At 32.1% G+C, this 23304-nt stretch overlaps 2 protein-coding genes across 3 annotated transcripts; both read left to right on the top strand.

Annotated features, from left to right (window-relative positions):
* Positions 1–4934: 4934 nt before the first annotated feature.
* Positions 4935–5930, top strand: LOC120580881 (putative cyclic nucleotide-gated ion channel 19). Its single transcript, XM_039835089.1, has 2 exons — positions 4935–5251; positions 5528–5930. Exons 1-2 carry the CDS (start codon positions 4965–4967, stop codon positions 5649–5651), a joined length of 411 nt encoding a protein of 136 aa, XP_039691023.1. The 5' UTR covers positions 4935–4964; the 3' UTR covers positions 5652–5930.
* Positions 5931–11666: 5736 nt separating this feature from the next.
* Positions 11667–19351, top strand: LOC120580880 (probable cyclic nucleotide-gated ion channel 20, chloroplastic). Of its 2 annotated transcripts, XM_039835085.1 has the most exons (10): positions 11667–11867; positions 13345–13794; positions 14080–14271; positions 14386–14484; positions 14732–14872; positions 16750–16797; positions 16878–16999; positions 17650–17758; positions 18081–18264; positions 18934–19351. In XM_039835085.1, the coding sequence occupies exons 2-9, from the start codon at positions 13360–13362 to the stop codon at positions 18180–18182; spliced, it is 1248 nt and encodes a 415-aa protein (XP_039691019.1). In that variant the 5' UTR covers positions 11667–11867; positions 13345–13359; the 3' UTR covers positions 18183–18264; positions 18934–19351. The 2 variants fall into 2 exon arrangements, with proteins under 2 accessions (XP_039691019.1, XP_039691020.1); XM_039835086.1 differs by lacking the exon at positions 16750–16797 and having other exon boundaries at positions 16857–16999.
* The last annotated feature ends 3953 nt before the right edge of the window (positions 19352–23304 follow it).

A 23304-nucleotide genomic window follows, 5' to 3' on the forward strand; every position in this document is an offset into this window, starting at 1 on the left:
AAAATCCTTTATAATTTAATCATATTTTGCATTATTGGACTATTTATAATATTATATTAGTTTACATATGACATGTAAATAATAAATTTTATATTTTAATTTTAGGTAAACTCGTACAAGTTCTCGAGTCGAGTTTACCTAAATAAAACAAGTTGAGGTAAACGTTGTAAAACCTTAATTAAGGAAATGACCAAATTACATAAAACGTACTATTTCAAAGATTTGAGTACAATATTATTTTTTTTAGACAATAACTATTTAAAAATTCAAATAATTTAACGACCTATAAAATAATTAAATGTATATACAATACTTAATATCGTGTAAAAGTGACTTAACTTATATAATTTTTAATTAGTTAAATACTTATAATACTGACGACATAGGCATATGCAAGTATACACAACATGTCAAACTTCCTCCTTAAAAAAAAAAACATGTTTTGTCAAAAAAAAACAAACATGTGAAACTAATAAATAATAAGTCAAAAAGAAAAAGTATCATTAAAATTATAGCCTAATAAATTAATAAAAGAATAGTAGTCAGTCAACATAAAAAATGAATTAATATATTTTTTTGACTGAAAAGTGATTATATGCTATAAAAGATTAAGGTTTTCACATTATTGATATCAAAATATTTTTAACTACGATGCTTTATAGGTTCTATTTTTGCCTATAAATTAGCATGCATTGCTCTAACATTCAACTCGCTACAAGATATTCACTTTACTTTGAAAATCAATCTTGGTTATAATAAAAATTACATTGAAGATGTTCTTGAAATTTTTGGTGTTTCTGATTTCAATTATAGGTGCTCTAGTCGGTAATGTCCAAGGTTTGAAAAAGTGTTGTGAAGCTTATAGATCATGTGAACCATGGGGATGTCATAAGCCCCCTCGTAGACCATGTGGCCCACTGGTCTGTCCTAAGCCCCCATGTTGCATACCTTCATCCCGTGATAAGCAACCATAATTAAAAGAGTAGTGTTTATCTTGTATTATTTTCGCACCAATCATTTTATATTTCATAAAATTCCATCTCGCGTGTAATAATTATATTAATAAGATTGGTTAATAAACTATATTTAATAATCACACACAAACTTATTTACTTCAAGATATTATAAATTATAATGTATATCATATACTAAATTTTTGGGATGATATTGCCACTCCATGTCTGTTTGGTAAAATTAAACTGTAAGCTAGCTTGAAACTAATAAGTAATTGATAATTTTTTTTTTAGAGGAAGTAAATGGTAGTTGAAAAACTAGTTTATCGTTTATGTTTGATAACCGAAAAATACAATGATTGAAATTAAAATGTTTGATAAAATAAACTTTTAAAGTCACTAATAAATATAAAATGACATATGTTTACTTTTTTAAAGTGACTAATAATTGTAAAGTACATGTATGTTTTAATTTTTTTTATAAATTATTGTTTGGTTTTTAGACATGTATTGACTGCATTTTGTTAAAACTTTAGTTATAGCAAAATGTTAAACATAACACCTTAACATGTTGGTACGACATCATAACGTGTATTGATCAGCATTCTTGGAGATTGATTTTAAATGTGAAGTTTTCATATATTATCTAAAGATTTGTTTCACGTGAAGAGTTGACAAAGAAATAGTGCTTCTAGAAGAAGAGGAAGGCGGTTTATGCTTAACTATAAGTCCTTAAGAATGTTGTTGCAACATTTAAGGAAACATCCAATCTGCTTCAAAATATTTGTGCTGAAGTTTCGAGATTTCAGCTGATGTTTAGCCGAACTTGTGCATGATGCCCATTCAACAAACAAGTCAGAAGACCTAATTATTCACTAAAGTCACAATTGCAAGAGTCATCTAGGGTTTCAGTCTATCTTTGTTATTTGTGTGCCACTCTCATATCTCTTTGATATTAGAGTTGGACTTTGTAATTGAGTTGTAATACTCTGAATCTCTATAAGCTTTTAAGCACGAGTTGATTTTTTTTTCTAATTGAGTGTCTCCATATTTGTTAAAGATTTCAAGGACGGTCACTGGTCTGTGACTAAGAGGAAGTGAGTGGGTTCTCACTTTAAAAGTTCCCTCGTAGACCATGTGGCCCACTGGTCTGTCCTAAGCCCCCATGTTGAAAAACTAGTTTATCGTTGATGTTTGATAGCCGAAAAATACATTGATTCAAATTAAAATGTTTGACAAAATAAACTTTTAAAGTGACTAATAAATATAAAATGACATACATTTTTTTTTTAAAAGTAACTAATAATTGTAAAGTACACGTATGTTTTAATTCTTTTATAAATTATCGTTAGGTTTTTAGACATGTATTGACTGCATTTTGTTAAAACTTTAGTTATAGAAAAATGTCAGACATAATGTCTTAACATGTTGGTATGACATCATAGCGTGTATTGATCCACATTCTTGGAGATTTATTTTAAATGTGAAGATTTTCATATAATATCTAAAGATTTGTTTCACGTGAAGAGTTGACCAAGAAAGGGTGCTTCTAGAAGAAGAGGAAGGCAGTTTATGCTTAACTTAGTCCTTAAGAATGTTGTTGCAACATTTAAGGAAACATCCAATCTGCTTCAGAATATTTGTGCTGAAATATCGAGATTTAAGCTGATGTTTAGCCGAACTTGTGCATCACGCCTATTCAACATTCAGGCTATATAAATAGAGACAGAAGACCTAATTATTCACTGAAGCTACAATTGCAAAAGAGTCATCTAGGGTTTCAGTCTGTCTTTGTTATTTGTGTGACACTCTCATATTTCTTTGATATTAGAGTTGGACTTTGTAATTGAGTTGTAATACTTTGAATCCTCTAAGCTTTTAAGCACGAGTTGATTCTTTTTCTAGGAGAGTGTCTCCATATTTGTTAAGGATTTCAAGGATTGTCACTGGTCTGTGACTAAGAGGAAGTGAGTGGGTTCTCATATTTAGGACTAGGAGTCTTAGGTAGAAATACCACGGGTAGTGATTAAGTGAGAAGTTAGTGAGCTTGTGAAGACTTTTATATATGCTTCGAATTGATACTACTATAGTGGATTTCATTTCTGCCTTGGTAGCCCCCATATGTAGGTGAAATTGCACCGAACTGGGTCAGCAAATAACCTGAGTTATTTACTTTTTGTCCTTCAATTATATTGGTTATTTGTGATTTGTTGTCACGATGTTCTGACTTCTTGCGAGACATCTGACTAGTCATAACATTGTGTACATAATTCGTTATTATACTACGTGCCGAAATTTCAATTGGTATCAAAGCAGACACTCTGTTCTGTTTCTGAGTGAGATCTAGGGAAGAAATTTTCCGGTACCATAAAAAAGTAAGGAGGTCAAGTCAATAGACCACCCATTCTAGATGGATCTAACTATGACTACTTGAAACCATTGCATTCAATTTGCATAAACTTAGTGTATACATAAGCTTTGGAATTTATTTGTACAACCATCCTAATGTTCTTCTGCTTTTTCTTGTTCAAAGTATTTGCAGCAGTCTCCAATAAAAGATCTCACAACAAATGTCTATGTTGAACTTTTTTTGCTAAATTATGCATAGTATCATCTTAAGCTTTTGCATGGTATTTCGAGTACTAAAGTTGCTTTCTAGTACATGATGCAATTGTCCTATGATTTTTAGATAGCAAAAAAACAAGACTAACATTAATTTCGTAATAGTTGACATTTTAAACACATTTGTATTATTTTTCAACCAACTGAAAACCAAATTGTACAATTGATGACAACCTAGTCTATTTCAAAATTAATTAAGCATTCTTAGTAACTACGAAATGTAATATTTTGAGTAAAAACAGGTAGCTAAATTGTTTAGTTGATGACAAATCTTTTTCATAATTCATTAAGCATATAAAAGACAAAGAAGATTAATTACTATATTGGAATTATTGAAATAAAATTGTTCCATAAGTACAATTCATATAGTAAAGGGTTCAAAAATAAAATATAGTAAAGGGTTAACCACCAAAAGAAAAATATATAGTAAAGGGTTAAAATACACATTTAATATGTTGGGTCACGGATTCTAACATGTAATTCTTTACATCTCATCACTTTGTTTATTTTGTGAGTTTAGACACTAATTTTTTTTTAATAATAAAGAATGAAATAATATTTTTGTCATCTCAAATTCATGCTGCTTTAAACATCTTTTTTTTGCGGTGTTCGGGGTTCAAACCTCAAACCTTGCATATATTATGCATTGTCTTTATCAACTGAACTAAGCTCACGGATCATACACACATAACACATCTCTTAGTATATTTTGCACAAATTAAAATAATAGGTCGTTGAATATGCAAACTTCGAGTATATAATTAGTTGTCCGGGGTTGGAACAATCAATCGTGCCACATTCTTAACGTGGATGGGAGTTTTCTTGGAACACCTCAACGAGCTGGCTTCAGAGGCCTCATGAGATATTCTGCAGGTTACTACCTATCCGGTTTCTCTGGTTTCATCTCTAATTCAGAAGACATTTTACTTGCTGAGCTCTCTGCAATCTACCACGGTTTAACTTCTGGCTCGAGACTTGGACATCACTGAATTTGTGTGTTACAACGACTCCCTTCTTTGCTTAAATCTCATTACAGGACCAGCCATGAATTTTCACACTTATGCTGCGCTGCCCTCATCGCTGAAGTTAAGGACCTGCTATCCGCCAACAATACTGCCATCTTATGACTTCTTAATCCATATCTTATTGTTAATGGTCATAGTAGGGCAAAGAAACGCAGTTTCAAAATCCTAACATTTATAATACAAAAGTCATTACTCATTAGTGGCAAACCTTCTTCAGTCAAAAACTAGTTTGAAATTACTTCTATTTTTATATTAAAAGAAAGTTAAAGAAACAATCATTTTATTTTTATTTGTTAATCTTGTCCTAAGCTCTATTTAAAGAGTAAAGTGTAATAATTTTCATTTTATCTTTTTATCAATCAAAATGAATTTGAATCTCTCCATTAAGCTTATATCTACAAAAAAAAAAAAGCTCTCAAGCTTATTTACCTATGACATAAATCTTCATCTCTGTCATCCTGTGGTTTATAACTCGGTTTCTCTTGTAGAAAGTAAAAATGTAAAGATTCAAGGACAGGGCTTAACTAGTGACAGAACGGTAAAATGCTTAACCAATGTTGAGGCATTTTCACTCGACGCTAAAGACATTGAAGAAGTCACAACTCATTTTGCAAGATTCTTGCGGAGCCCTCGCGTTCAACAAGTCATAAGGTCATTTATTACTTCCATTACCTTTTTGTGTTTCTGTCGATAGAAAAAAATGTTGTTTCATTTTTTCTGTACATTGCATACGAATCTCCTTGCTTCATTTCCAATAAAGTCCATTGATAGTTATCTGCCTTATAATTTGGAGCAAGTCTTACTAAACCCTTACAAAACTTGTTTGTTAGGTAAGGAAACACATAACAAGTGTGTTATTTACATGCCTAATATCTATTATCAAAACCATGTCTCTGACATCATGATTTGGTTGTTGTGTTATGTTAGGTATCAATCACCTTATTGGAGATCACTTGCAGCAAACAGAATTCAGGTTGCATGGAGAAGCAGGAAGAAGCGTCTAAGACGAGCTAATACCACACAAAATTATTATCAAACATTGAGGTCATAGACTGTACTCTAATGTTTGATTCACTACACTTTACCATGAACTCTATTGTTTGTAATCTCTAGTTCTCGGAATAGAATAGTGATTTGTTTACAGGGAGTTAAAGTACACTACTAGAAATTCCTTTTTTTTCTACGGATTTTTCTAAGGATTTAGGTGTTTAGGTAATACCTTCGTGAGATATTGTTTTGGAACTTTTATATCCTCAAGTGATTTCCTGTTGAAATTATCCACAGGAAAAGTGAAAATATCCCCAAGAAACTTTTGGTTGTTGATCATAGTTTATTATGCGTTTTTCCAACTGGCTTTCCTGCAGGTACATTTCCTGATGAGAACATGCCTGCAGGTACTTCCTCAGAAAATGGCGCAGGAAAATCTGCATGCAATTGTATCCTGGATGATGAGAATGCGCATAGGACTATGAATGTCATACGCTGAACGGCGATGAGAATGTGTTCGTTCTGTTCTCAATTGATTATGCTTCATGCAATTTGGGAGAGATAGATAGACTATGTGACTTACCTTTTAACATTTATATGATAAGCATGTGTATGATATAAGCGCTTAATTAAATAGCTTATCCAAACCGATAAATGCAATACCTAATTTCTTAAATTTTTCTCAATTAAAGGAATTTATGTCATTTAGTCACAATTCTGATTGCATTCCACTGTGATGTCAAACATAGAATGAAAAGAGAATCAAATGCAACCTAAATTAACTGAAGGAGGAACTAATTCTATTCTAAACCAATTATATTCCTATCCCATTATGCGAACGATATACACAATTGTGAGACTGTGTTTAAGAAAAGATTACAAAAATAGCTTATGACATGTCTAAAGCTCTTTTCAATTTATCTCTAAAAGTTAGTCACCACCATAAACCATCCGAACATTCTCATGTCTTCAACATTGTACTTTTATATATTTTTATGACTTTCTTTCATCTATAATCTATAAGTTGCATGCAAAATTATAATAAATCAGGGATTTCGATATTCTCCTTCAATATTTTTCTACATCGCTCTCCTATCTCTATCTCTTTCTTAATCTCACTCTTTTATTTATTGGATCTTACTAACGTGTCCTCAGGGCAATAGTTAAGGAAATTATAAATAGAAAATTTGTTTTAAAAATATAAGTTTTGACTTTTAATTAAGTAATAATTACACCACTTTTTATAAAAAAAAAAAAAGTTACTTATTTTGTTTGTTTAACTAATGCCCTAAGAGTACTCTTTAATATTCTCCTTATTTATTTTATTATTCTGTTATAAATAAAGATTGAGATTAAGAAAGAGATAAAGTTATGAGGTGAAGTAGAGAATAATAAATAAAAGGCTTAAATATATCAAAGGTCTCTGTAAGTTCGCGTGTTTTTGGTTTTTGTCTGCTTGTAAGTTTTTTTGTTCTAAAACTAACCCTGTAAGTTGTTAACCTTTTGGTTTTAGTCCCTAACGTTAACTACCATTACAGAAACGCGTTGCTGGCAAACGGAGGTCACACGTGGCAATCGATGACATGGCAAAACACGCTTATGTGTACTCACAAATCAAAAGTGACTAGATTTGAGGGACCAAAACCAAAAATGCAAAATTGCAGAGGGATGAAATTGAAAAAATGTAAATATAAAAATTTGAAATTTAAAATTTTCTTCTTCATCTTCAACCCCAATTTCTTCATCTCTAACAACAATCCTATTTGTGTTATTTTAAAAAATGAACAACTATGACATTTTTACATTATTTCATACATTCAGCTTGTGCTGCCTTTTAAATTTATCAAACCAAATTGAATGAACAATCCATATAAGATATATTTCCACAAATCAATCCTGCCTTAGAACTCTCAACAAGAGAACCACTAGCTCATCATTAAGGAGGACGAAAATCCAACAAGAGAATCGATAATTGAAAACTAGTAAGTGTTTTGTGGCTGATGATTTAAAAACGTGGATGAAAGAGCAAAACAAAAACAACACTTAAAGAACAAAATAAACACATAAACAAATGACATAAAAAATAAACCCAGAAACAAAGCACACCACAAGAACACAGCAAAATCAATATGGTCTAGGAGTTCTTGCAACTCTGGTGTCATTTCTTTATTTTCTGCTTCCATTGTTAGAGCTTCAAGCTCATAAATTATCAGTCAATACCAGAGTTTTCTATAATGCTAATTGTAATCGATTATGATTGGCTAGCATGAGCGCTACCTACCTAACAATTATTCATTGCATAACTCCATAGATGCAATTGGTTTGTTATGTGAAAGCTACGTATAACCACCGTCAATTCAGTTGTTTTATTTTAAATCAAATTTCAAATTTTACCAATTAGCTTTCAAATTGTTGCAACTACCAATTAGGTTTTGCTTGATTCTCCATCGAGGGCTAATTACTGAAATTATTTTGTGGGAACATCTGCAGAGAGATGAAGAAGATGGGAGAGAGGAAGAAGATAGAAACAATGGTTTTTAAATTTTAAATTTTGATGTTTACTTTTTTTTAATTTCATCCCTACGTAAATATGCGTTTTTTATTTTAGTCCCTCTGCCAACAATACTTATCATCTCTCATGTCATCTCAGCAACTTTTGCCAACTCAGAACGTGCCACCTAGGCCTCCGTTACTCACCAAAGCGTTTTTGTTGACGGAACCTGACGGCAAGGACGAGTTTCAAATGGATTCGAAAATACAAGGGTTGTTTTAGAACAAAAAAACTTACAGAGACGAAAACCAAAAAGGCGCTAAATTATAGGTACCTTTCACATATTTAAGCCTAAAAAAAATGATCCAACTTATAATTATTATGATCACACTCAATTCACAAAAAATAATATTTCACCTTCCAATGAAACATATAGTAAAATATAATTAATATTATCCATATTATATATTATTAACATATGTGACTCCAAGCACCGACCTGGTCCTTTCTGACCCACCTCTTTTGTCTGTCCAATCATTTAAAGAATTCTGCTCTTTAAACAGAAATTGCTCATTTCCAACTGAAATGACCAAAATACCTCTGCGTGAGTTAACTCACATTACCGTTAAATTTGTGTGGGTTAACTCACGTTGCATGTTGTTTTAAGGTCAGACAAAACTTCATTTCCTCATTTCCAATCTCAAAACTCTCTCAAATTACTCAAATTCGAAATTCCTTCAACTTCAAATCAAACAACACTCCAATAACAAGTAAGTTTTCACTTAAATTATGTTGGTATGATAGATTTTTTTCACTTAAATTAGAATTTTTTAGTTTTAGTGTTTTGTTTAATTTTTTTTTTTTTGCAAGAAATGATACAATGTTACATGTAAATGACTTATATTGCTTAATTGTTATGATGTTTAGATGTTTGCATGTTTACATTAAATTTTTTTGTCTTAAATTAGATTTTTTTTTTGTTTTAGGGTTTAGTTTAAATTTTGATTTTTTTGACAAAAAATAATGTTACATGTAAATGACTTATATTGCTTAATTGTGTAGATGTTTGCATGTTTATGTTGTAATTATCAGTTTTAGGGTTTATGTATAATTTGCACTCCAATTATTTGATGAAATGTTTGAATGAGTTTTTCATTGAAACAATGATCGATTTGTTACGCTTCAATAGTGAAAATCCTCAGATGTTCAAAGTTCGGTACATTAATGTCACGTTAAAAGGTCTTAAGGATCAACTTGATGAAATCAACCATGAACTCAACCCCGGAGACACAAGGAGGGTGAAATACATTTGGTATGAACGTCCAACGTTGGACGACGGGAGAATAACGTTCAGTCGGCTAGAATTAAAGAACGACGACAACGTCAGGAGCATGTTCTCGATTTTTTGGCAGCACAGCATGGTTCTGGTGATCGATATGTTTGTCACGTTGCAGAGATCAACTGGAGATATTTCTCAATAGTTTGATTCCGCTAGAAGATCGTGATTACGTAGAGAATGCACCTTTCAACTACAACCATTTTCTTACCTCTGAATAAGGTCAAACCTGTTAAACAACAGCTCTCAAACATTCACCCAAAAGTTTTATTGTTCCTTTCAAAAATTAGGTAGTGATTCGCAAGCCCCTTTGAAAACAACATGTATTATAAAGAATGCACCTCATTCTTTATGTGATGACTCGTCTATACTTTATGTGATTCACGGTATTTTGGGTTAGAGCTCTTATGAATAGTAGCTCAGGTTATTGTGTTGATTAGCATGATCTTCAATCTAACGAGAAGAATCCTTTCTATGTAGATTGTTCTACCATTATGAGCTGATCAGCATGAGGCCGGGGCATCCCCTCATATATTCCTATCAGGATGTTTTCACCATTCTAAGCTGCAGAAGCATTTTGCGTCTTGACTGCTCAAATATTCGGGTCCTTCCCTCTTTCTATGTCTTAAGATTGTATAATTGTACTGAATTCATTTGAAAAATGATCGGTTGACTGCTTATAAACGAATGACCCCTGCCTTGTTATTTATAAAAGACTTTCTATGATATTTGCTAGATGTATATTCATTAATATTTTTTCAATTTGCTAGGAAATATTTTACTAGATAATTTGCCGCCCAATACATGCTACGGCATGTATGACAGCTAAATCACAACCAAATGGTAGCTAAATGAGTTTTGCTAGAAATTAGCTACGAGTAAGCTACCATTTGTTTTATAGCAAATCAGCGATTTTCTTGTAGTAAGGCTTGGTTCAATTATGATCCCTCTAGAAATGGAATTAAACATACAATAAGGCTTGGTTTGGATCACAAAAAAAGTAAAAGGAAATAAAGTAAGAGTAAATTGAGTAGAAAGTAAAATGTATTTTTTATTGTTTGGTAGAAGTGAAAGTGGAAGGAAAGAAAGATGTATATTTTAACAAGTGACAATGACTATGGATGGAACGCGCCTCTGGTTCGGAAGATTTTCAGTGCTGATATTGTTTCTTACATTTTGAATACGCCATAAATTGATCAAGTTTTAGAATGATAGGTTGATCTGGAAAGCGGAGAAGAATGGCTATTACGCGGTGTGTAGCGCATATAGGTTATGTGTGGAAGAATTAGTTGATGCTTCTCATCTTCGTCAAACGAGTAATTGGCGAGATATTTGGCTTTAGAAGGTTTCACCGAAAGTTAACTATCTGATTTGGTGAATGTGCAGAGGGTGTTTACCAACTAGGATACGCTTGCAAGACAAACGTGACTCGTGTTCGTATGTTTAATTCCATTTCTAGAGGGATCATAATTGATTCAGAAGTTATAAAATTGATTCTGACATGTTTAATTGTTATCAAGTATAATTGATTGTGTCTATAGAATTGATTATACTTGAAGATAGAATTTGTAGTTATTAATTCTAAAATTGATTTTCACATATACATATTTATAGTTTAAGTCACTTTTACATAAATGTATCAAAACACATATCACCTCAAAAAATATATATTGAAAGAAACATTATTAATATTACATATCACAAAAAAGCATATAATTACACACATAAATCATAACGTATTAGAAAAACACTTGTCTAGTAAGACCATCTCGAACTGGAGGGTCTTATTTTTTTAAGATTCGATATCTATTAGATACTTGCATTGATGAGAAATTTTTTCGAGATCTTATAAGACCTATTAATAAGATCTATTTAATCATTTTTCATTAAAATCTTGTTATTATATTTTCATTAGAATCATTGAATATGAATACTTAATAAATAATTTTATTAAAAAATGAAGTGTACAAGTTGGGTTTGGGTTTTTGTAAGGAATCCCTGTTAGTTATAAGGAAATGATATATCGTATCTTTAAAATACAAGTTAATAAATCAATTATAAAAAAAATTTCTTAGAAATCATGCATTTAATATTTTAAAAGTTTCAAAACTTATATTTTAAATATAAAACTTATTTTTTATTTCTATTTTCAGCTTGTTAACCTGTACCTTAGGACACAAGTTAATATTATGACCCATAGTTATATTAGTATTATAGTATACTTCGTGAATCTCTAAGAAAGCGCACATGTCCACAGTGAAACCCACCTTCAGCTTGGTAGAAAGTCTACATTTTCACACTCTCCCAAACACAGAGAAGACTCGCACTTCAATATTCTTTACCCATTTTTTGAGTCCACTTTTGCCTACTCCATAGTCACCACCAATCTCCTAAAAATGCATACTTTAACGTGAATTGGTTCAAAATAGCTTCTGGGTTTTCACTTTAATCAGGTTTTACTCTTTAATCTTACTGAGTTTTCTTTCCTTGTGTCTGTGTTTTTTTTTTTCCTTCCCATTATTGCTGCTCTTTTTTTTTTGTTTGTTTTCACTCGTTCCTCATAAGTTATTATAAACTTACAATGTTTTGTCTTTTTGTATGATATTGTTGTTTATTTAAAAATAGTTCGAACTGATGCCAATTTAATATATCAGTTTTTCCCCCTTTAATTTTGTTATTTTTATTAATTAAAATTTGAATTTGTTGGAAAATTTGAGTTATTTTTAATGACAAATGTTAGCATATTTGTTTTCTCTTTTGTTGGGGTTTGATTTAGGACCTCGAACACCTTATCCATTAGTTCTAGCTACCCGTCTCTAAGGGAGGAAAACTCGAGTTTGAATCCTCACTAGAACAATTGCTAGCAAAACTTTAGTTGTTTTCTGATTGAAATTCGGATTATCATGACCTTTTTTCCAAAAACCAAGTGTTAATACCCAAAAAAAAATAAAATAAATGGAATTACTACCATGTGTTACTCCTAATGGTAAGGGGTTTGAATTATGACACTTGTTTATGGAGAACAACTGAGAACCCATAATCCACCTTGTGTGTCTAAAAGATTATCGAACAATTTTTTTTTTTGTTGACAAAATTGTTCAATGCAGATTAGCCACTACCATATTCCGATAGATATTTCGTACATATAACATGTTTAGTAAAATAAACTAAATTGATTTAAAGGTATTTTTGGAATAATAATGAATTTTTTTTTTACAGAAGGAATACTATCAACTATCATCATTGAATAATGTGAAATTAGTTTATATTTTAAACGACCAAACATGATTTTTATTTTATTTTTTTGCTTATGTTTGAGACTGAAGTAGTATGCGTTGAGTTTTAGCTTTGAAGTCGAAAATAAGTAGTGATGCTTTATAGAGGATGGTTCAAATTCAATTGCATAATAGAGGGCATGGATGTGTGTGTTAAAGTTAACTGTTACAGTTAACTAGGTAATTTTTCCTTTAAAAACTATAGAGGATGGATACTTGAATGTTACTTGCATTTAAAAAATTGTATGGTTAGTTTAGGTCAATGAAAGTCTAATTGATACGTTTGGTTTTCTTCCATGCTTTAGAAGGTTTACGATATTGGTATTCATTACTTTCACTTGAGCATTTTTCACTAGCATACAGTCTTTGACTTTTCATAACATTTTTTGGTATTAAACCTACGGTTCTCTGGAAAAATCCGGGGTTCGGTTGGTAGATAAGTAAAGTCTGGTCAATAATTGTTCAAGTAACTCAGGTTCTCCTAAGCGATCCATCCTAAATTGAAGCTCATTAACCACTTGAGCAAATCATTTGGTTATGTACTGTTTTATGATTTATATTTCCCTTTTTGAAGTTGAGTTGAATTGGATTCTTTCACTTTAAAATTGCTGAGATGGTACATAGACAAATATATTGATGTTTTTCTGTCTTACAGAATCTTGAAGGAAACATGAATCATTTTGATAAAGATGAAATTCCTATTCTATCAGAAACACATGGACAACGATCTGATGAACCTCAGGATTCTACCTTCCGAAGAAACATATCGAGGACACGGAGTGCTTCAATTTCTATTCCTATGGCTTCTCTGGATCCATATGAGAGACAGCCGAATCTTGTCAGACATACTGGGCCGCTTTGTACCACAAAGAAAACTCCTGTTAGCCAAATGAGTGGTCCATTAAATGCTACACCTCTAACTGGAAATCCTTTTCAGAACAAGACAGAGAAGATTTTTACATTTTATGGCCCAGGTAGATATGAACACCTGTTAAGATCTGGACAACTAGGAATGTGTCATGATCCTTATTGTACTACTTGCCCTACGTACTTCAAAGTTTCTCAGCAAAGAAAACCAAGAGCTTCCAATATATTTGATCACAAGGTATCTTTCTTCCTAAAGTAATAGACTATTTCTTCATAAATTTAAGAAAACACCGACTTATGTGTTTTGAAATTGTCTTCACGAAGATGATTCTGTCTTCTTTTAAAAATATAATTTATAGATATTTGATGATTTTCATATTTATATATAGCTTTACTTTTGTTTCCAATGGTAATCATTATGATGAATGCTTTTCGTCATATAGTTGTCCACGTTTTGTTCGCGTTTGCTGTTACTTTCACATAACCAATAATCATATATTTTTCATGTTTTAAATGTTTACAGTTCCACAATTCTCTTCATGGCGACACCAAAGGTTTTGGAAGAAAACTTTTTTCTTTCTGCTCTTCATGTATTCCTGGAGTTATGAACCCTCACACGAAAGTCGTACTACAATGGAACAAGGTTTTGGCCATATTTTGCATGGTCACAATTTTTGTTGATCCGTTATTTTTCTTCTCACTCTATGTGAACAAGGTTTAATTCTTTTCATTTTATTTAAGTGTAAAATTTTCCAACATCATTTACTTTACTTTTTTCCTTACTTAAAAATAAATACAATCTTCACTTTTTCTCATTCATTTTCTGCAGGATAATAAATGTATTCAAATCAACTTGACAATGGCAAGAACACTAGTTATACTTAGAAGCATAACTGATGTTGTGTATCTCTTGAACATTCTTCTCCAGGTAATTTCTCAGTACTCATATTTTTGGATTTAATTTTACTAATCCATCTATTGATAGAATGATAGACCATTTAAATACAAATGTTTCTAATGATTGGTCTTATAATTTTCCTTAGTCCCTCTTTACTTATGGGAAGAAAAAGTGCATGTGACCCGAATCTTTAACATGGTTGTCGAGTTTTATGTCTAGTTTATTGTGTTTCCATGGTTTAAAGATTAAATAACTCTACCAAGATGCTTTTTTGCAGTTTAGGTTGGCCTATGTTTCTTCTCCGCAGTCATATAATTTTGATGCTGGGGAATTAGTTGACCATCCAAGGAAAATAGCTGTTAAATACCTTAAGACTTATTTTTTCTTCGACGTATTTGTTGGATCACCTCTTCCTCAGGTATATTTCTTCCTCATGTGAATAATTTGTGATATTGCATTATTGAATCAGAGTTTACATGATGTATTTATAGACTATTGATTGATGTTATACAATAAGATTCTATGAGCTAGCATACAACAGATCAATCTAAGCTAAGCTAATTAGGCTAACATTTCGTTATATTAGAAGTTGTTAACAATATCCTTATTATCTAATCCTAAACTACAGTGCAAACAAAACATCTAAAACCCTAATCCTATGTTTTGAGCGGGAAAATTTTGCTAATACCTCACTTAATGCCATTTTCAAATTTCAAATCCCTTCACTATATGCATTTAAAGCATTACATATTTCCCATGTACATTTACATGGTTGTGTATAAAGCAGTTCCAAGTAACATCGTTGATATAAGGATAAGGGGAATGTAATGCATTGGAACCGCATCATAGATTAATATTTGTCATTTACGATGTTACTTGGAACTGCTTTATACACAACCATGTAAATGTACATGGGAAATATGTAATGCTTTAAATGCATATAGTAAAGGGATTTGAAATTTGAAAATGGCATTAAGTGAGGTATTAGCAAAATTTTCCCGCTCAAAACATAGGATTAGGGTTTTAGATGTTTTGTTTGCATTGTAGTTTAGGATTAGATAATAAGGATATCACACACTCAATGCCTCTTAACTAAAAAAAAAAAAAACACGGTTCTTCTCCCTCATTCTCTCCCAGTCACTTCTCTTCTCCTCTCCAAGTCGATGCTCTGCTCTTCTCCTCTCCTCTCCAGTCGATGCTGCTCTTCTCCTCTCCCAGTCGATGCTCTGCTCTTCATCCTCATCGACTCAAGCTCCGGCCACCTTCCGTAAACCATCTCGCATCAAATCCAGATCTCGAAATCCTCTGCATCTCGATCTGTTGGTTTTAACCCATGAAAATACATATTGATTTTGCTGACCTAATTTCATTTCTCCAGGTATTCAATCTATCCCAATCTGATGTATGCTAATTTGTTAATTTTAGAATTAAATATCTGGGTTTATTTAAGTTTATTTGATTTAACGTTAAATTAAGTGAATTTTGTATTTTGTTGTTATATTGAACAAACAATGGTATTTTTGAGAATAAAAAGTGGTAAAAAGAACGAAGGCTCTGTTTAGTTCAACCAAAATTGTTCAGAATGTTGAAGCTATGTATTTTGACAGATGCATTTGTCAATGTAGAATCTCTTTTGTTTTAACAGGTTGTATATCACTGTTTTTATAATTTGTTTACCAATGTGATTTTTTTGCTTTTGTTTCTTTTGGTTATTGGATAGTAAAATTAAAGGACGTTTGCAGGAGCTGTCTGAATCAGGAAGCAATTTATTCAAAGCTGATGTAGATTATCACTATAAAATTTATTACTTCCGGTCTTATTCTAGGTTTTCATTATAAAATTGGTGATAATCTTGATTCTGGTGTAGATTTTGTTAATGTTGATGTTAGAATTTTGATTTGCTTTGTGTCTGATAGAGTGACCGTTTACAAATTTTATAGTGAAGCCATAGAGGGATTTCAAAATTGTAGTTAGTAGTAGTCAAACCTGTACGGAATCAGTCATAGAATGGGTTTCAAAATTATAGAAATTGAATTTGATATTATTAGTTGTTTGAAATTTAGTATCAACTATGAGTCATTCAGTTTGATGAAATCTACTTTGCATTATAATTGTTCGATAAAAAGATCACAAGAACTTACTTGAGGCAATCCTCATTCTTATTTTTTATTTTTTTGGTACAACATTCTTATTTTCTTCTATGTGCATTTCTTAATCAAGTCATGGAAAAGGTAATAACTCTCATTATGATTGGAATTTAAAATTAACTTAGGGTTGTTTTTTCTCCAATTTCAGAATATGACACCTCTCCTATGTGCATTTCTTAATCAAGTCAAGGAAAAGGTAATAACTCATGATGAACACATTTCTTCAACTAATAAATTTTGTTTACTTTTTGACAGTGTTTCAAATCCATTTCCCAGATAGGGAATAATAGTTTTTGCTGCACATTCGGCTCACAACAAATTCTCCTGTCATGTGTCACCGACGAGCTGAAGTGGAAGCTCCACGAGAGCAGACAAAAAAGCAGCAAGACCTTTGTGAGGTTTGAGAACCTCCCTTTTTCCTTTTCAATTTCTTTTGACACTTAGATTTGGAATTCCAACATGATATTCTAACTGAAAATGATACTTTGTGTGACTTTTGTTGTGTTTAATTCCATCATTTTTCTACGGGTGATTTTTTTGTTTTTAGTTTAATATAGGATGTTTGACATATCACATTAATGAAGATGGATGACAAAGTTTGTCCATAAACTGCTTGACAAACAAAGTAATGAACGCTAATAATTTGTTCTATATGTTCCGCTAATAGCATACTGAACTTTGGTTGTAATACTCCGTGTTTCATGACAAACAAAGTGTGACAACAATTAAAGTATGGGATCTCTTATAATATTAATACTCCGTGTATCATAGTCTCCCATATCTAAAAAGTATTTGATATGTTTCATGATTTATGAATTTTGACCAATTTAATGGTCCATTATGATCGAAAGGGATAGTCTACTTTATATGATCTTACGTAGGGCTGCTACTTACTGGCGTGTTATATGGTTTGTGTATTTCACTGCATGCTTTAATTTAGATTTGTGTGTACACCTGAAAGAGCTGAACCAGTTGGCCTCCTTTTCCAATCTGGGCTATTTTATTTTATTACCTTTTATTCCATATTATATAATGATCATTCTTTCAGGTTTGAGATGCCTTATAATATATGGTGTGGAGGATGCAATTCTACGACTGCAAAGGGTGTCCGGTTCAATGCAGAGAAGAAGCAAGTTGGGAATTACTACTCTACAAAGGTATGTGGCGAAGCATCTAATGTTTATTATGGCTACAACGGCAAATTATTTTTTCATTTTTTTAAACAAAGGCAAGTATAGAAGCACATGCTCATAAGAACAAACTTATTTAATATATGCATGTAGTAATTGATTTTTAACTAATGACAGTTTAAAATCTTGCAATATTAGTCACTGTTTAATCACTGTTATTTGTTACCAAGTGCTGCTAAATAGCGGTGATTATAATTTTAACTAATACTAAACTTTCTACTAATTTACATGTGTCTTTGATATCGTTATCTAATACCATATGTGTAACATTATTCCTGTCTATATGCAGCAAAACAATGCAAGTGATTTCCCTTCCGAGCTGGATATTTTCTATGGGAAACATATGTTGTTCAAAGTTGAAGTAGCTGAGGGAAATCTTATACATAATTGACATAGCTATGTGGTGAAGCGAATCACTGATGATGGATGATGTGGATATGATAAAAAGGTTCATGGTATTTCATAATATCAAGGTGCTATGTCGATACAATATCCTTATTCTAATAATCACAGTTTATGCGCACTGTTTATAATCATAGCTTTTATTTTATGCAGTCAATCACTGTTCCAACTCAGGTATATTGATTTTAAAAATGCAGTCATAAACATATACATACAATGATAGCAAAATAGATGAACCAGTTTAGGATTTGATTTTTTGCGGACTATGTCACCGCTATTTTGTTGTTACGGCTACCAAGCAACATTAATCTTATGTTATAGTGTTGATTCCAACCGTGTTTACTTTGTGATCAATTCACTCTACTTTTACTGCTATTAAATCCGGAGCTTATTTAATATTACAGAAACACTGTCAAATAGTTTTTTATTTTTAACTGCTATGATATTATATAATCTAAGATTTAAGGTATAGAGAAACTAATAAGAAAAATGTGCGTCTGTAATTCATGTAGCATTTATGTTAAGAAATTCATTAGTAAATTTAATAACTGTGCATCATATATTTATTTGTAAAGTTTTGTCTTATAGTAATATTTGCATAAAAACAATTAATTTCTATAATGTTTTTTATTTATTCTAAAATAACCGCAGTTATAAAATAATTGTTTTATATTGTGCGCCCTACGCCTTCAATTCCAAGCTGCTCATGATAATTGAATGTTGTTTATTGTATCATGAAGGTTGAGGGCATTGATTCATCCAAGTCTACCGTTAATCAAAAGGACACTGATGTCATCCAGGTTAATGATCGTGAGAAAGAGGATGAACAGACGCCTTGCAGCAAAGTTGTATGGAAAAGATCAGCTGAGAAAGGTGTTTCAGATGTGACAGCTTATAAGTTGGATGGGGACGAATCTGCCACAGAATCTATCAAGCTGAAGTGTGTGAAGCTTGAGCCTAAAAATTAGGATGAGTGTCATGATGCAGTCCCTTAATTATATTAATTTTACAATTGCCTAGAAATTTTTGTTTATGTATTTTTCTCTATTGTTTTTGTTTCTTGAAGTACTATTTGTTCGTTTTCCTTTAAGCGCCGGTTATGGTGTATGACATTTCATATCCTTATTTTGTTTAATTCGAATTTTATTGTTTCTTGAAGTATTTAACTCATTTAGTGAATGTCTTTTATCATTATAAGGCACCATACCACCGTTAATTGCCGCAACTATTCGATTTTATGACATGATCTTTCTAAAAGCATTTCACTCCTGTATCTTAATGCAGGTGTATAGATACTTGGTATTGATAATGCCAACTCATCTTCGTTATTTACAGATATAATCATCAATCGCGGTGTTCATGCATATGCCACCTATGTGATTAGTAGTAACTTTACAATATAGCAACAAATTGGAATTTATGTCACGTATGCTATTTGTATTGAATAGAACATTTCTTCTGTTTTAGTATCTTTAAAAAGGATATTTTAAGCTTACATGACTTGGTTTTTTTTAGGAAATCCTTATTAACTTATATTCTTTTTTATTCATTTTAGTAGTTAGAATTCAGTTCTATATAAATTTTTCTTTATATAAGTTAGGCTAATATGCGTAAAACGCGGTGATTATTCTTATGTCACTAATGTGATCCAATAAAAAATAATGGAATAGATAGGGGTTGTTAATCTATAACTCATGAAGGTTTTCTTTATTAGTGCATTTTACAAAACACCCTTCTCTGTTTATATGCTTCCATTTTCAAAATCACTTAGAGCATCTTATATGCTTCCAATTTCCTTCATGCTAGCATTAATTCTTCACCACTCTAGAATCACTGTAAGTGTTAACTCTAACCACTAATATGAGGCATCGTTCAGGTGATCCTGTTGCAGCCATTGTTGAATGCATTTATACATCTCTTTTAATGAACAAAAATCAGATTGAAGTGGCTGTCGCTAACACCGTCGGATACAAGGATACTGTTTAAGTTCCAACGCAGACAGTTTCCTCTATCTATATGTTTTGCAATGACAATCAACAAGAGTCAAGGACAATCACTCAAACAAGTGGTTGTGTATCATCCTCAACCCGTATTCTCTCATGGTCAGCTTTATGTCGCAATATCCAGAGTGACCTCCAGGAGTGGTTTGAATATTTTAATGACTGATGAGAATGGCAAAAGCATGGATAACACTTCGAATGTAGTTTACAAGGAGATTTTCCGCAATCTACCAACCTAATGTTTTCTTTTATTGTAATTTTATCATAAACTTTTTATTTTATACCGCAAGCACTTTTTATTCTCAATACATTTGCATGTTTTGTTTTCAATTAATATCGTCCTCAACCCGTATTCTCTCATGGTCAGCTTTATGTCGCAATATCCAGAGTGACCTCCAGGAGTGGTTTGAATATTTTAATGACCGATGAGAATGGCAAAAGCATGGATAACACTTCGAATGTAGTTTACAAGGAGATTTTCCGCAATCTACCAACCTAATGTCTTCTTTTATTGTAATTTTATCGTAAACTTTTTATTTTGTACCGCAAGCACTTTTTATTCTCAATATATTTGCATGTTTGTTTTCAATTAATATGACCCGGGCGACAGCACGGGTGGATGGTCTAGTAGATAATCAGAGAGAAAGAGAGAATATCATAAAACGGCTAGGGTTTCATATGATTAACAATAGCTTAACATTACAAAAGGTTACTAGAGAATATATATAAAATCTAATGGACTCTAAACTAACAGGTCCAATAAATAGCCCGATACTTTATTATTTAACACCTATTGTCAAACTCATGATGCATCACAAAGAAGCATTGTGATTTTGTTAAACAAAATACGAAGAAACATACTAAATAATATAAAGTTCTAACACTTCCCCTCAAGATGAAGTTTACTAAGCTTTAAGCTTGTTACAAATTAACCCAGAAAAATAAACCAAATCAGCTGATAGCATAACCAATAGAGAGCAGCAACCAAAGTGAGTTGTCATCATAGAGAGTGTAACAACAATCATCAACCAGCCAAAGAGAGAAATCATCCAAGCAGAAGAACCATTTCAAACTAAACCAAACAAGCATCAGTAGGGAGAAGCAACCATACAAAAGAACCAATTGATAGAGAAACAACCAAAGAATCATCAAAAGTGGGAGAAATGCAATCAGAAGGATCAAAAGGGGAGAGAAGTGCAACCAACTGAAAGAATCAAAAGGGGGTGAAGAAATCAAATTGGGAGAATTCAACTTACCAAACAACCAAATGTGAGAACTAGACTCACCAAACAACCAAATTGAAGAATCAAAAGGGAGAAGAAACCAAATTGTGAGCACCTGACTCACCAAACAACCAATTGTGAGCACTCGGCTCACCACTCACCAAACAAACTAATTGTGAGCACTCACTCATCAAACAACCAATTGTGAGCAATCGACTCAACAAACAACCAAATGTGAGCACAATCTTAACTCACCTAACAACCAAACAATTGAACCAAACGAAACCAAATCAAACTGAACCAAATTAAACCGAACAAAATCAAACCAATACAAATTGAAGAACCAAAAACGAACCTAAGACAAGCTGAAACAAACTAGACAAAAACAAACACTAAACGAACAAAATCAATCTAAACCAATGAAAACAGAGACCGAAAGAGGTAAATAGAAAACCACCGAACAAGCAGCAAATCTAACATCAAACACCTCAAAAGCCAAACAATCAGCAAGACTCAATCAACCCCACAAATAAATAAGTATAGACCCAAAAGCCGATTACTTTCTCTTTATTTGTTTGCTGCCTTTAGGAATCTATATGCCAAACCATAACACATAATCAATTTGTATGGTACTCCAAGGAAAACAATAACACATAATCCAACGGCTGTACTTACTAATATAATTCTCACAAGACTCACAAAGGTCAGAGATTGGCTACCCAATCAAACATTCAGACGACTTACAACAAACAAAAGCAACACACAACCAAGTACGGACCAAAAAAAAAAAAACCACAACCGATAAGGGAACCAACAACCAACAAAAAAAAAGTTCAAAAGACCAATACTAAACAACGAGAAAACAAAATCCAGAATTGAACGAGGAAATCGGATGTATCGGAAGAGAGAGAAGAACAAACCCAAAATGAAATTGCAGCTTACAATCTTAATCAATAATCAAGGACCAAACCAAACACATCCCATACTTTTGGGAACTCAATAGCGGAAGCAACAAGCAGTTTAAGGTGGATCAAAACAAGCTCTATACCATGTTAACAATATAGATAATAGAGAGAAAGTGATAATATCATAAAAGGGCTAGGGTTTCATATGATTAACAATAGCTTAACATTACAAAAGGTTACTAGAGAATATAAATATAAAACCTAATGGACTCTAAACTAACAGCCCAATAACATAACCTGATACTTTATTATTTAACATAAGCAAGTCAACTATATTGTTGAATTCTTTCTTCTCATGATGTAATACACAAGTTGAAGGTTGTTAGATGTCTACTAATCCCAACCTGGATAGTTAAGTATGAAAAGGTTGAGGTAGCAAGGATTTGGTGAAGAAATCGGCAACTTGATTGGAAGATACAGGAAGGAGCTTTATGATGTCAGCTTGCAATTTTTCCCTTTTATGTGACAATCTATTTCTAAGTGTTTTGTTCTCTCATGAAACACTAGATTAGCTGCTATGTGGATGACACTTTGATTATCACAAAATGAGATTGAGAGCTTGGAAGATTGGACATGTAAATCTTTGAGCAGATAAAGTATCCATTAAAGTTCACATGTAGCTGAAGCTAATGCACGATATTCTGCTTCTGCTTCTGAATAAAATCTGGAGATAGTGATCTGATTCTTGGTATTAAGTGTATGCTTGACCGCTGGATCAGATCCCTTATGCTTCAAAGGTTCAATTGCTTTGTCGATCATTATTTGGCTAGGAAAGTGACAACTATGAGCCTCCTTTTCGCTGGAGTCACCATCAGATTGTCGGGATTTTTGTATTTGAGTTTGCAGGATCTCGTTTTGGTGCCGCATGTCCTCAATGATGGCCTATACAACCTATTTGGTTATGCTGTCACTGTTTACTGATT

The sequence above is a fragment of the Medicago truncatula genome, chromosome 6, assembly GCF_003473485.1.
Source record: "Medicago truncatula cultivar Jemalong A17 chromosome 6, MtrunA17r5.0-ANR, whole genome shotgun sequence".
NCBI lineage: Eukaryota > Viridiplantae > Streptophyta > Magnoliopsida > Fabales > Fabaceae > Medicago > Medicago truncatula.

Excerpts from the sequence above, each read along its gene's own strand:
- LOC120580881 (XM_039835089.1), top strand. The coding sequence starts at position 4,965 with ATGAATTTGAATCTCTCCATTAAGCTTATATCTACAAAAAAAAAAAAG. Across the intron at positions 5,252-5,527 it reads CGCGTTCAACAAGTCATAAG|GTATCAATCACCTTATTGGA; the intron begins GTCATTTATTAC and ends GTGTTATGTTAG.
- LOC120580880 (XM_039835085.1), top strand. The coding sequence starts at position 13,360 with ATGAATCATTTTGATAAAGATGAAATTCCTATTCTATCAGAAACACAT. Across the intron at positions 14,485-14,731 it reads TCTTGAACATTCTTCTCCAG|TTTAGGTTGGCCTATGTTTC; the intron begins GTAATTTCTCAG and ends GCTTTTTTGCAG. Across the intron at positions 14,873-16,749 it reads TTGGATCACCTCTTCCTCAG|AATATGACACCTCTCCTATG; the intron begins GTATATTTCTTC and ends CTCCAATTTCAG.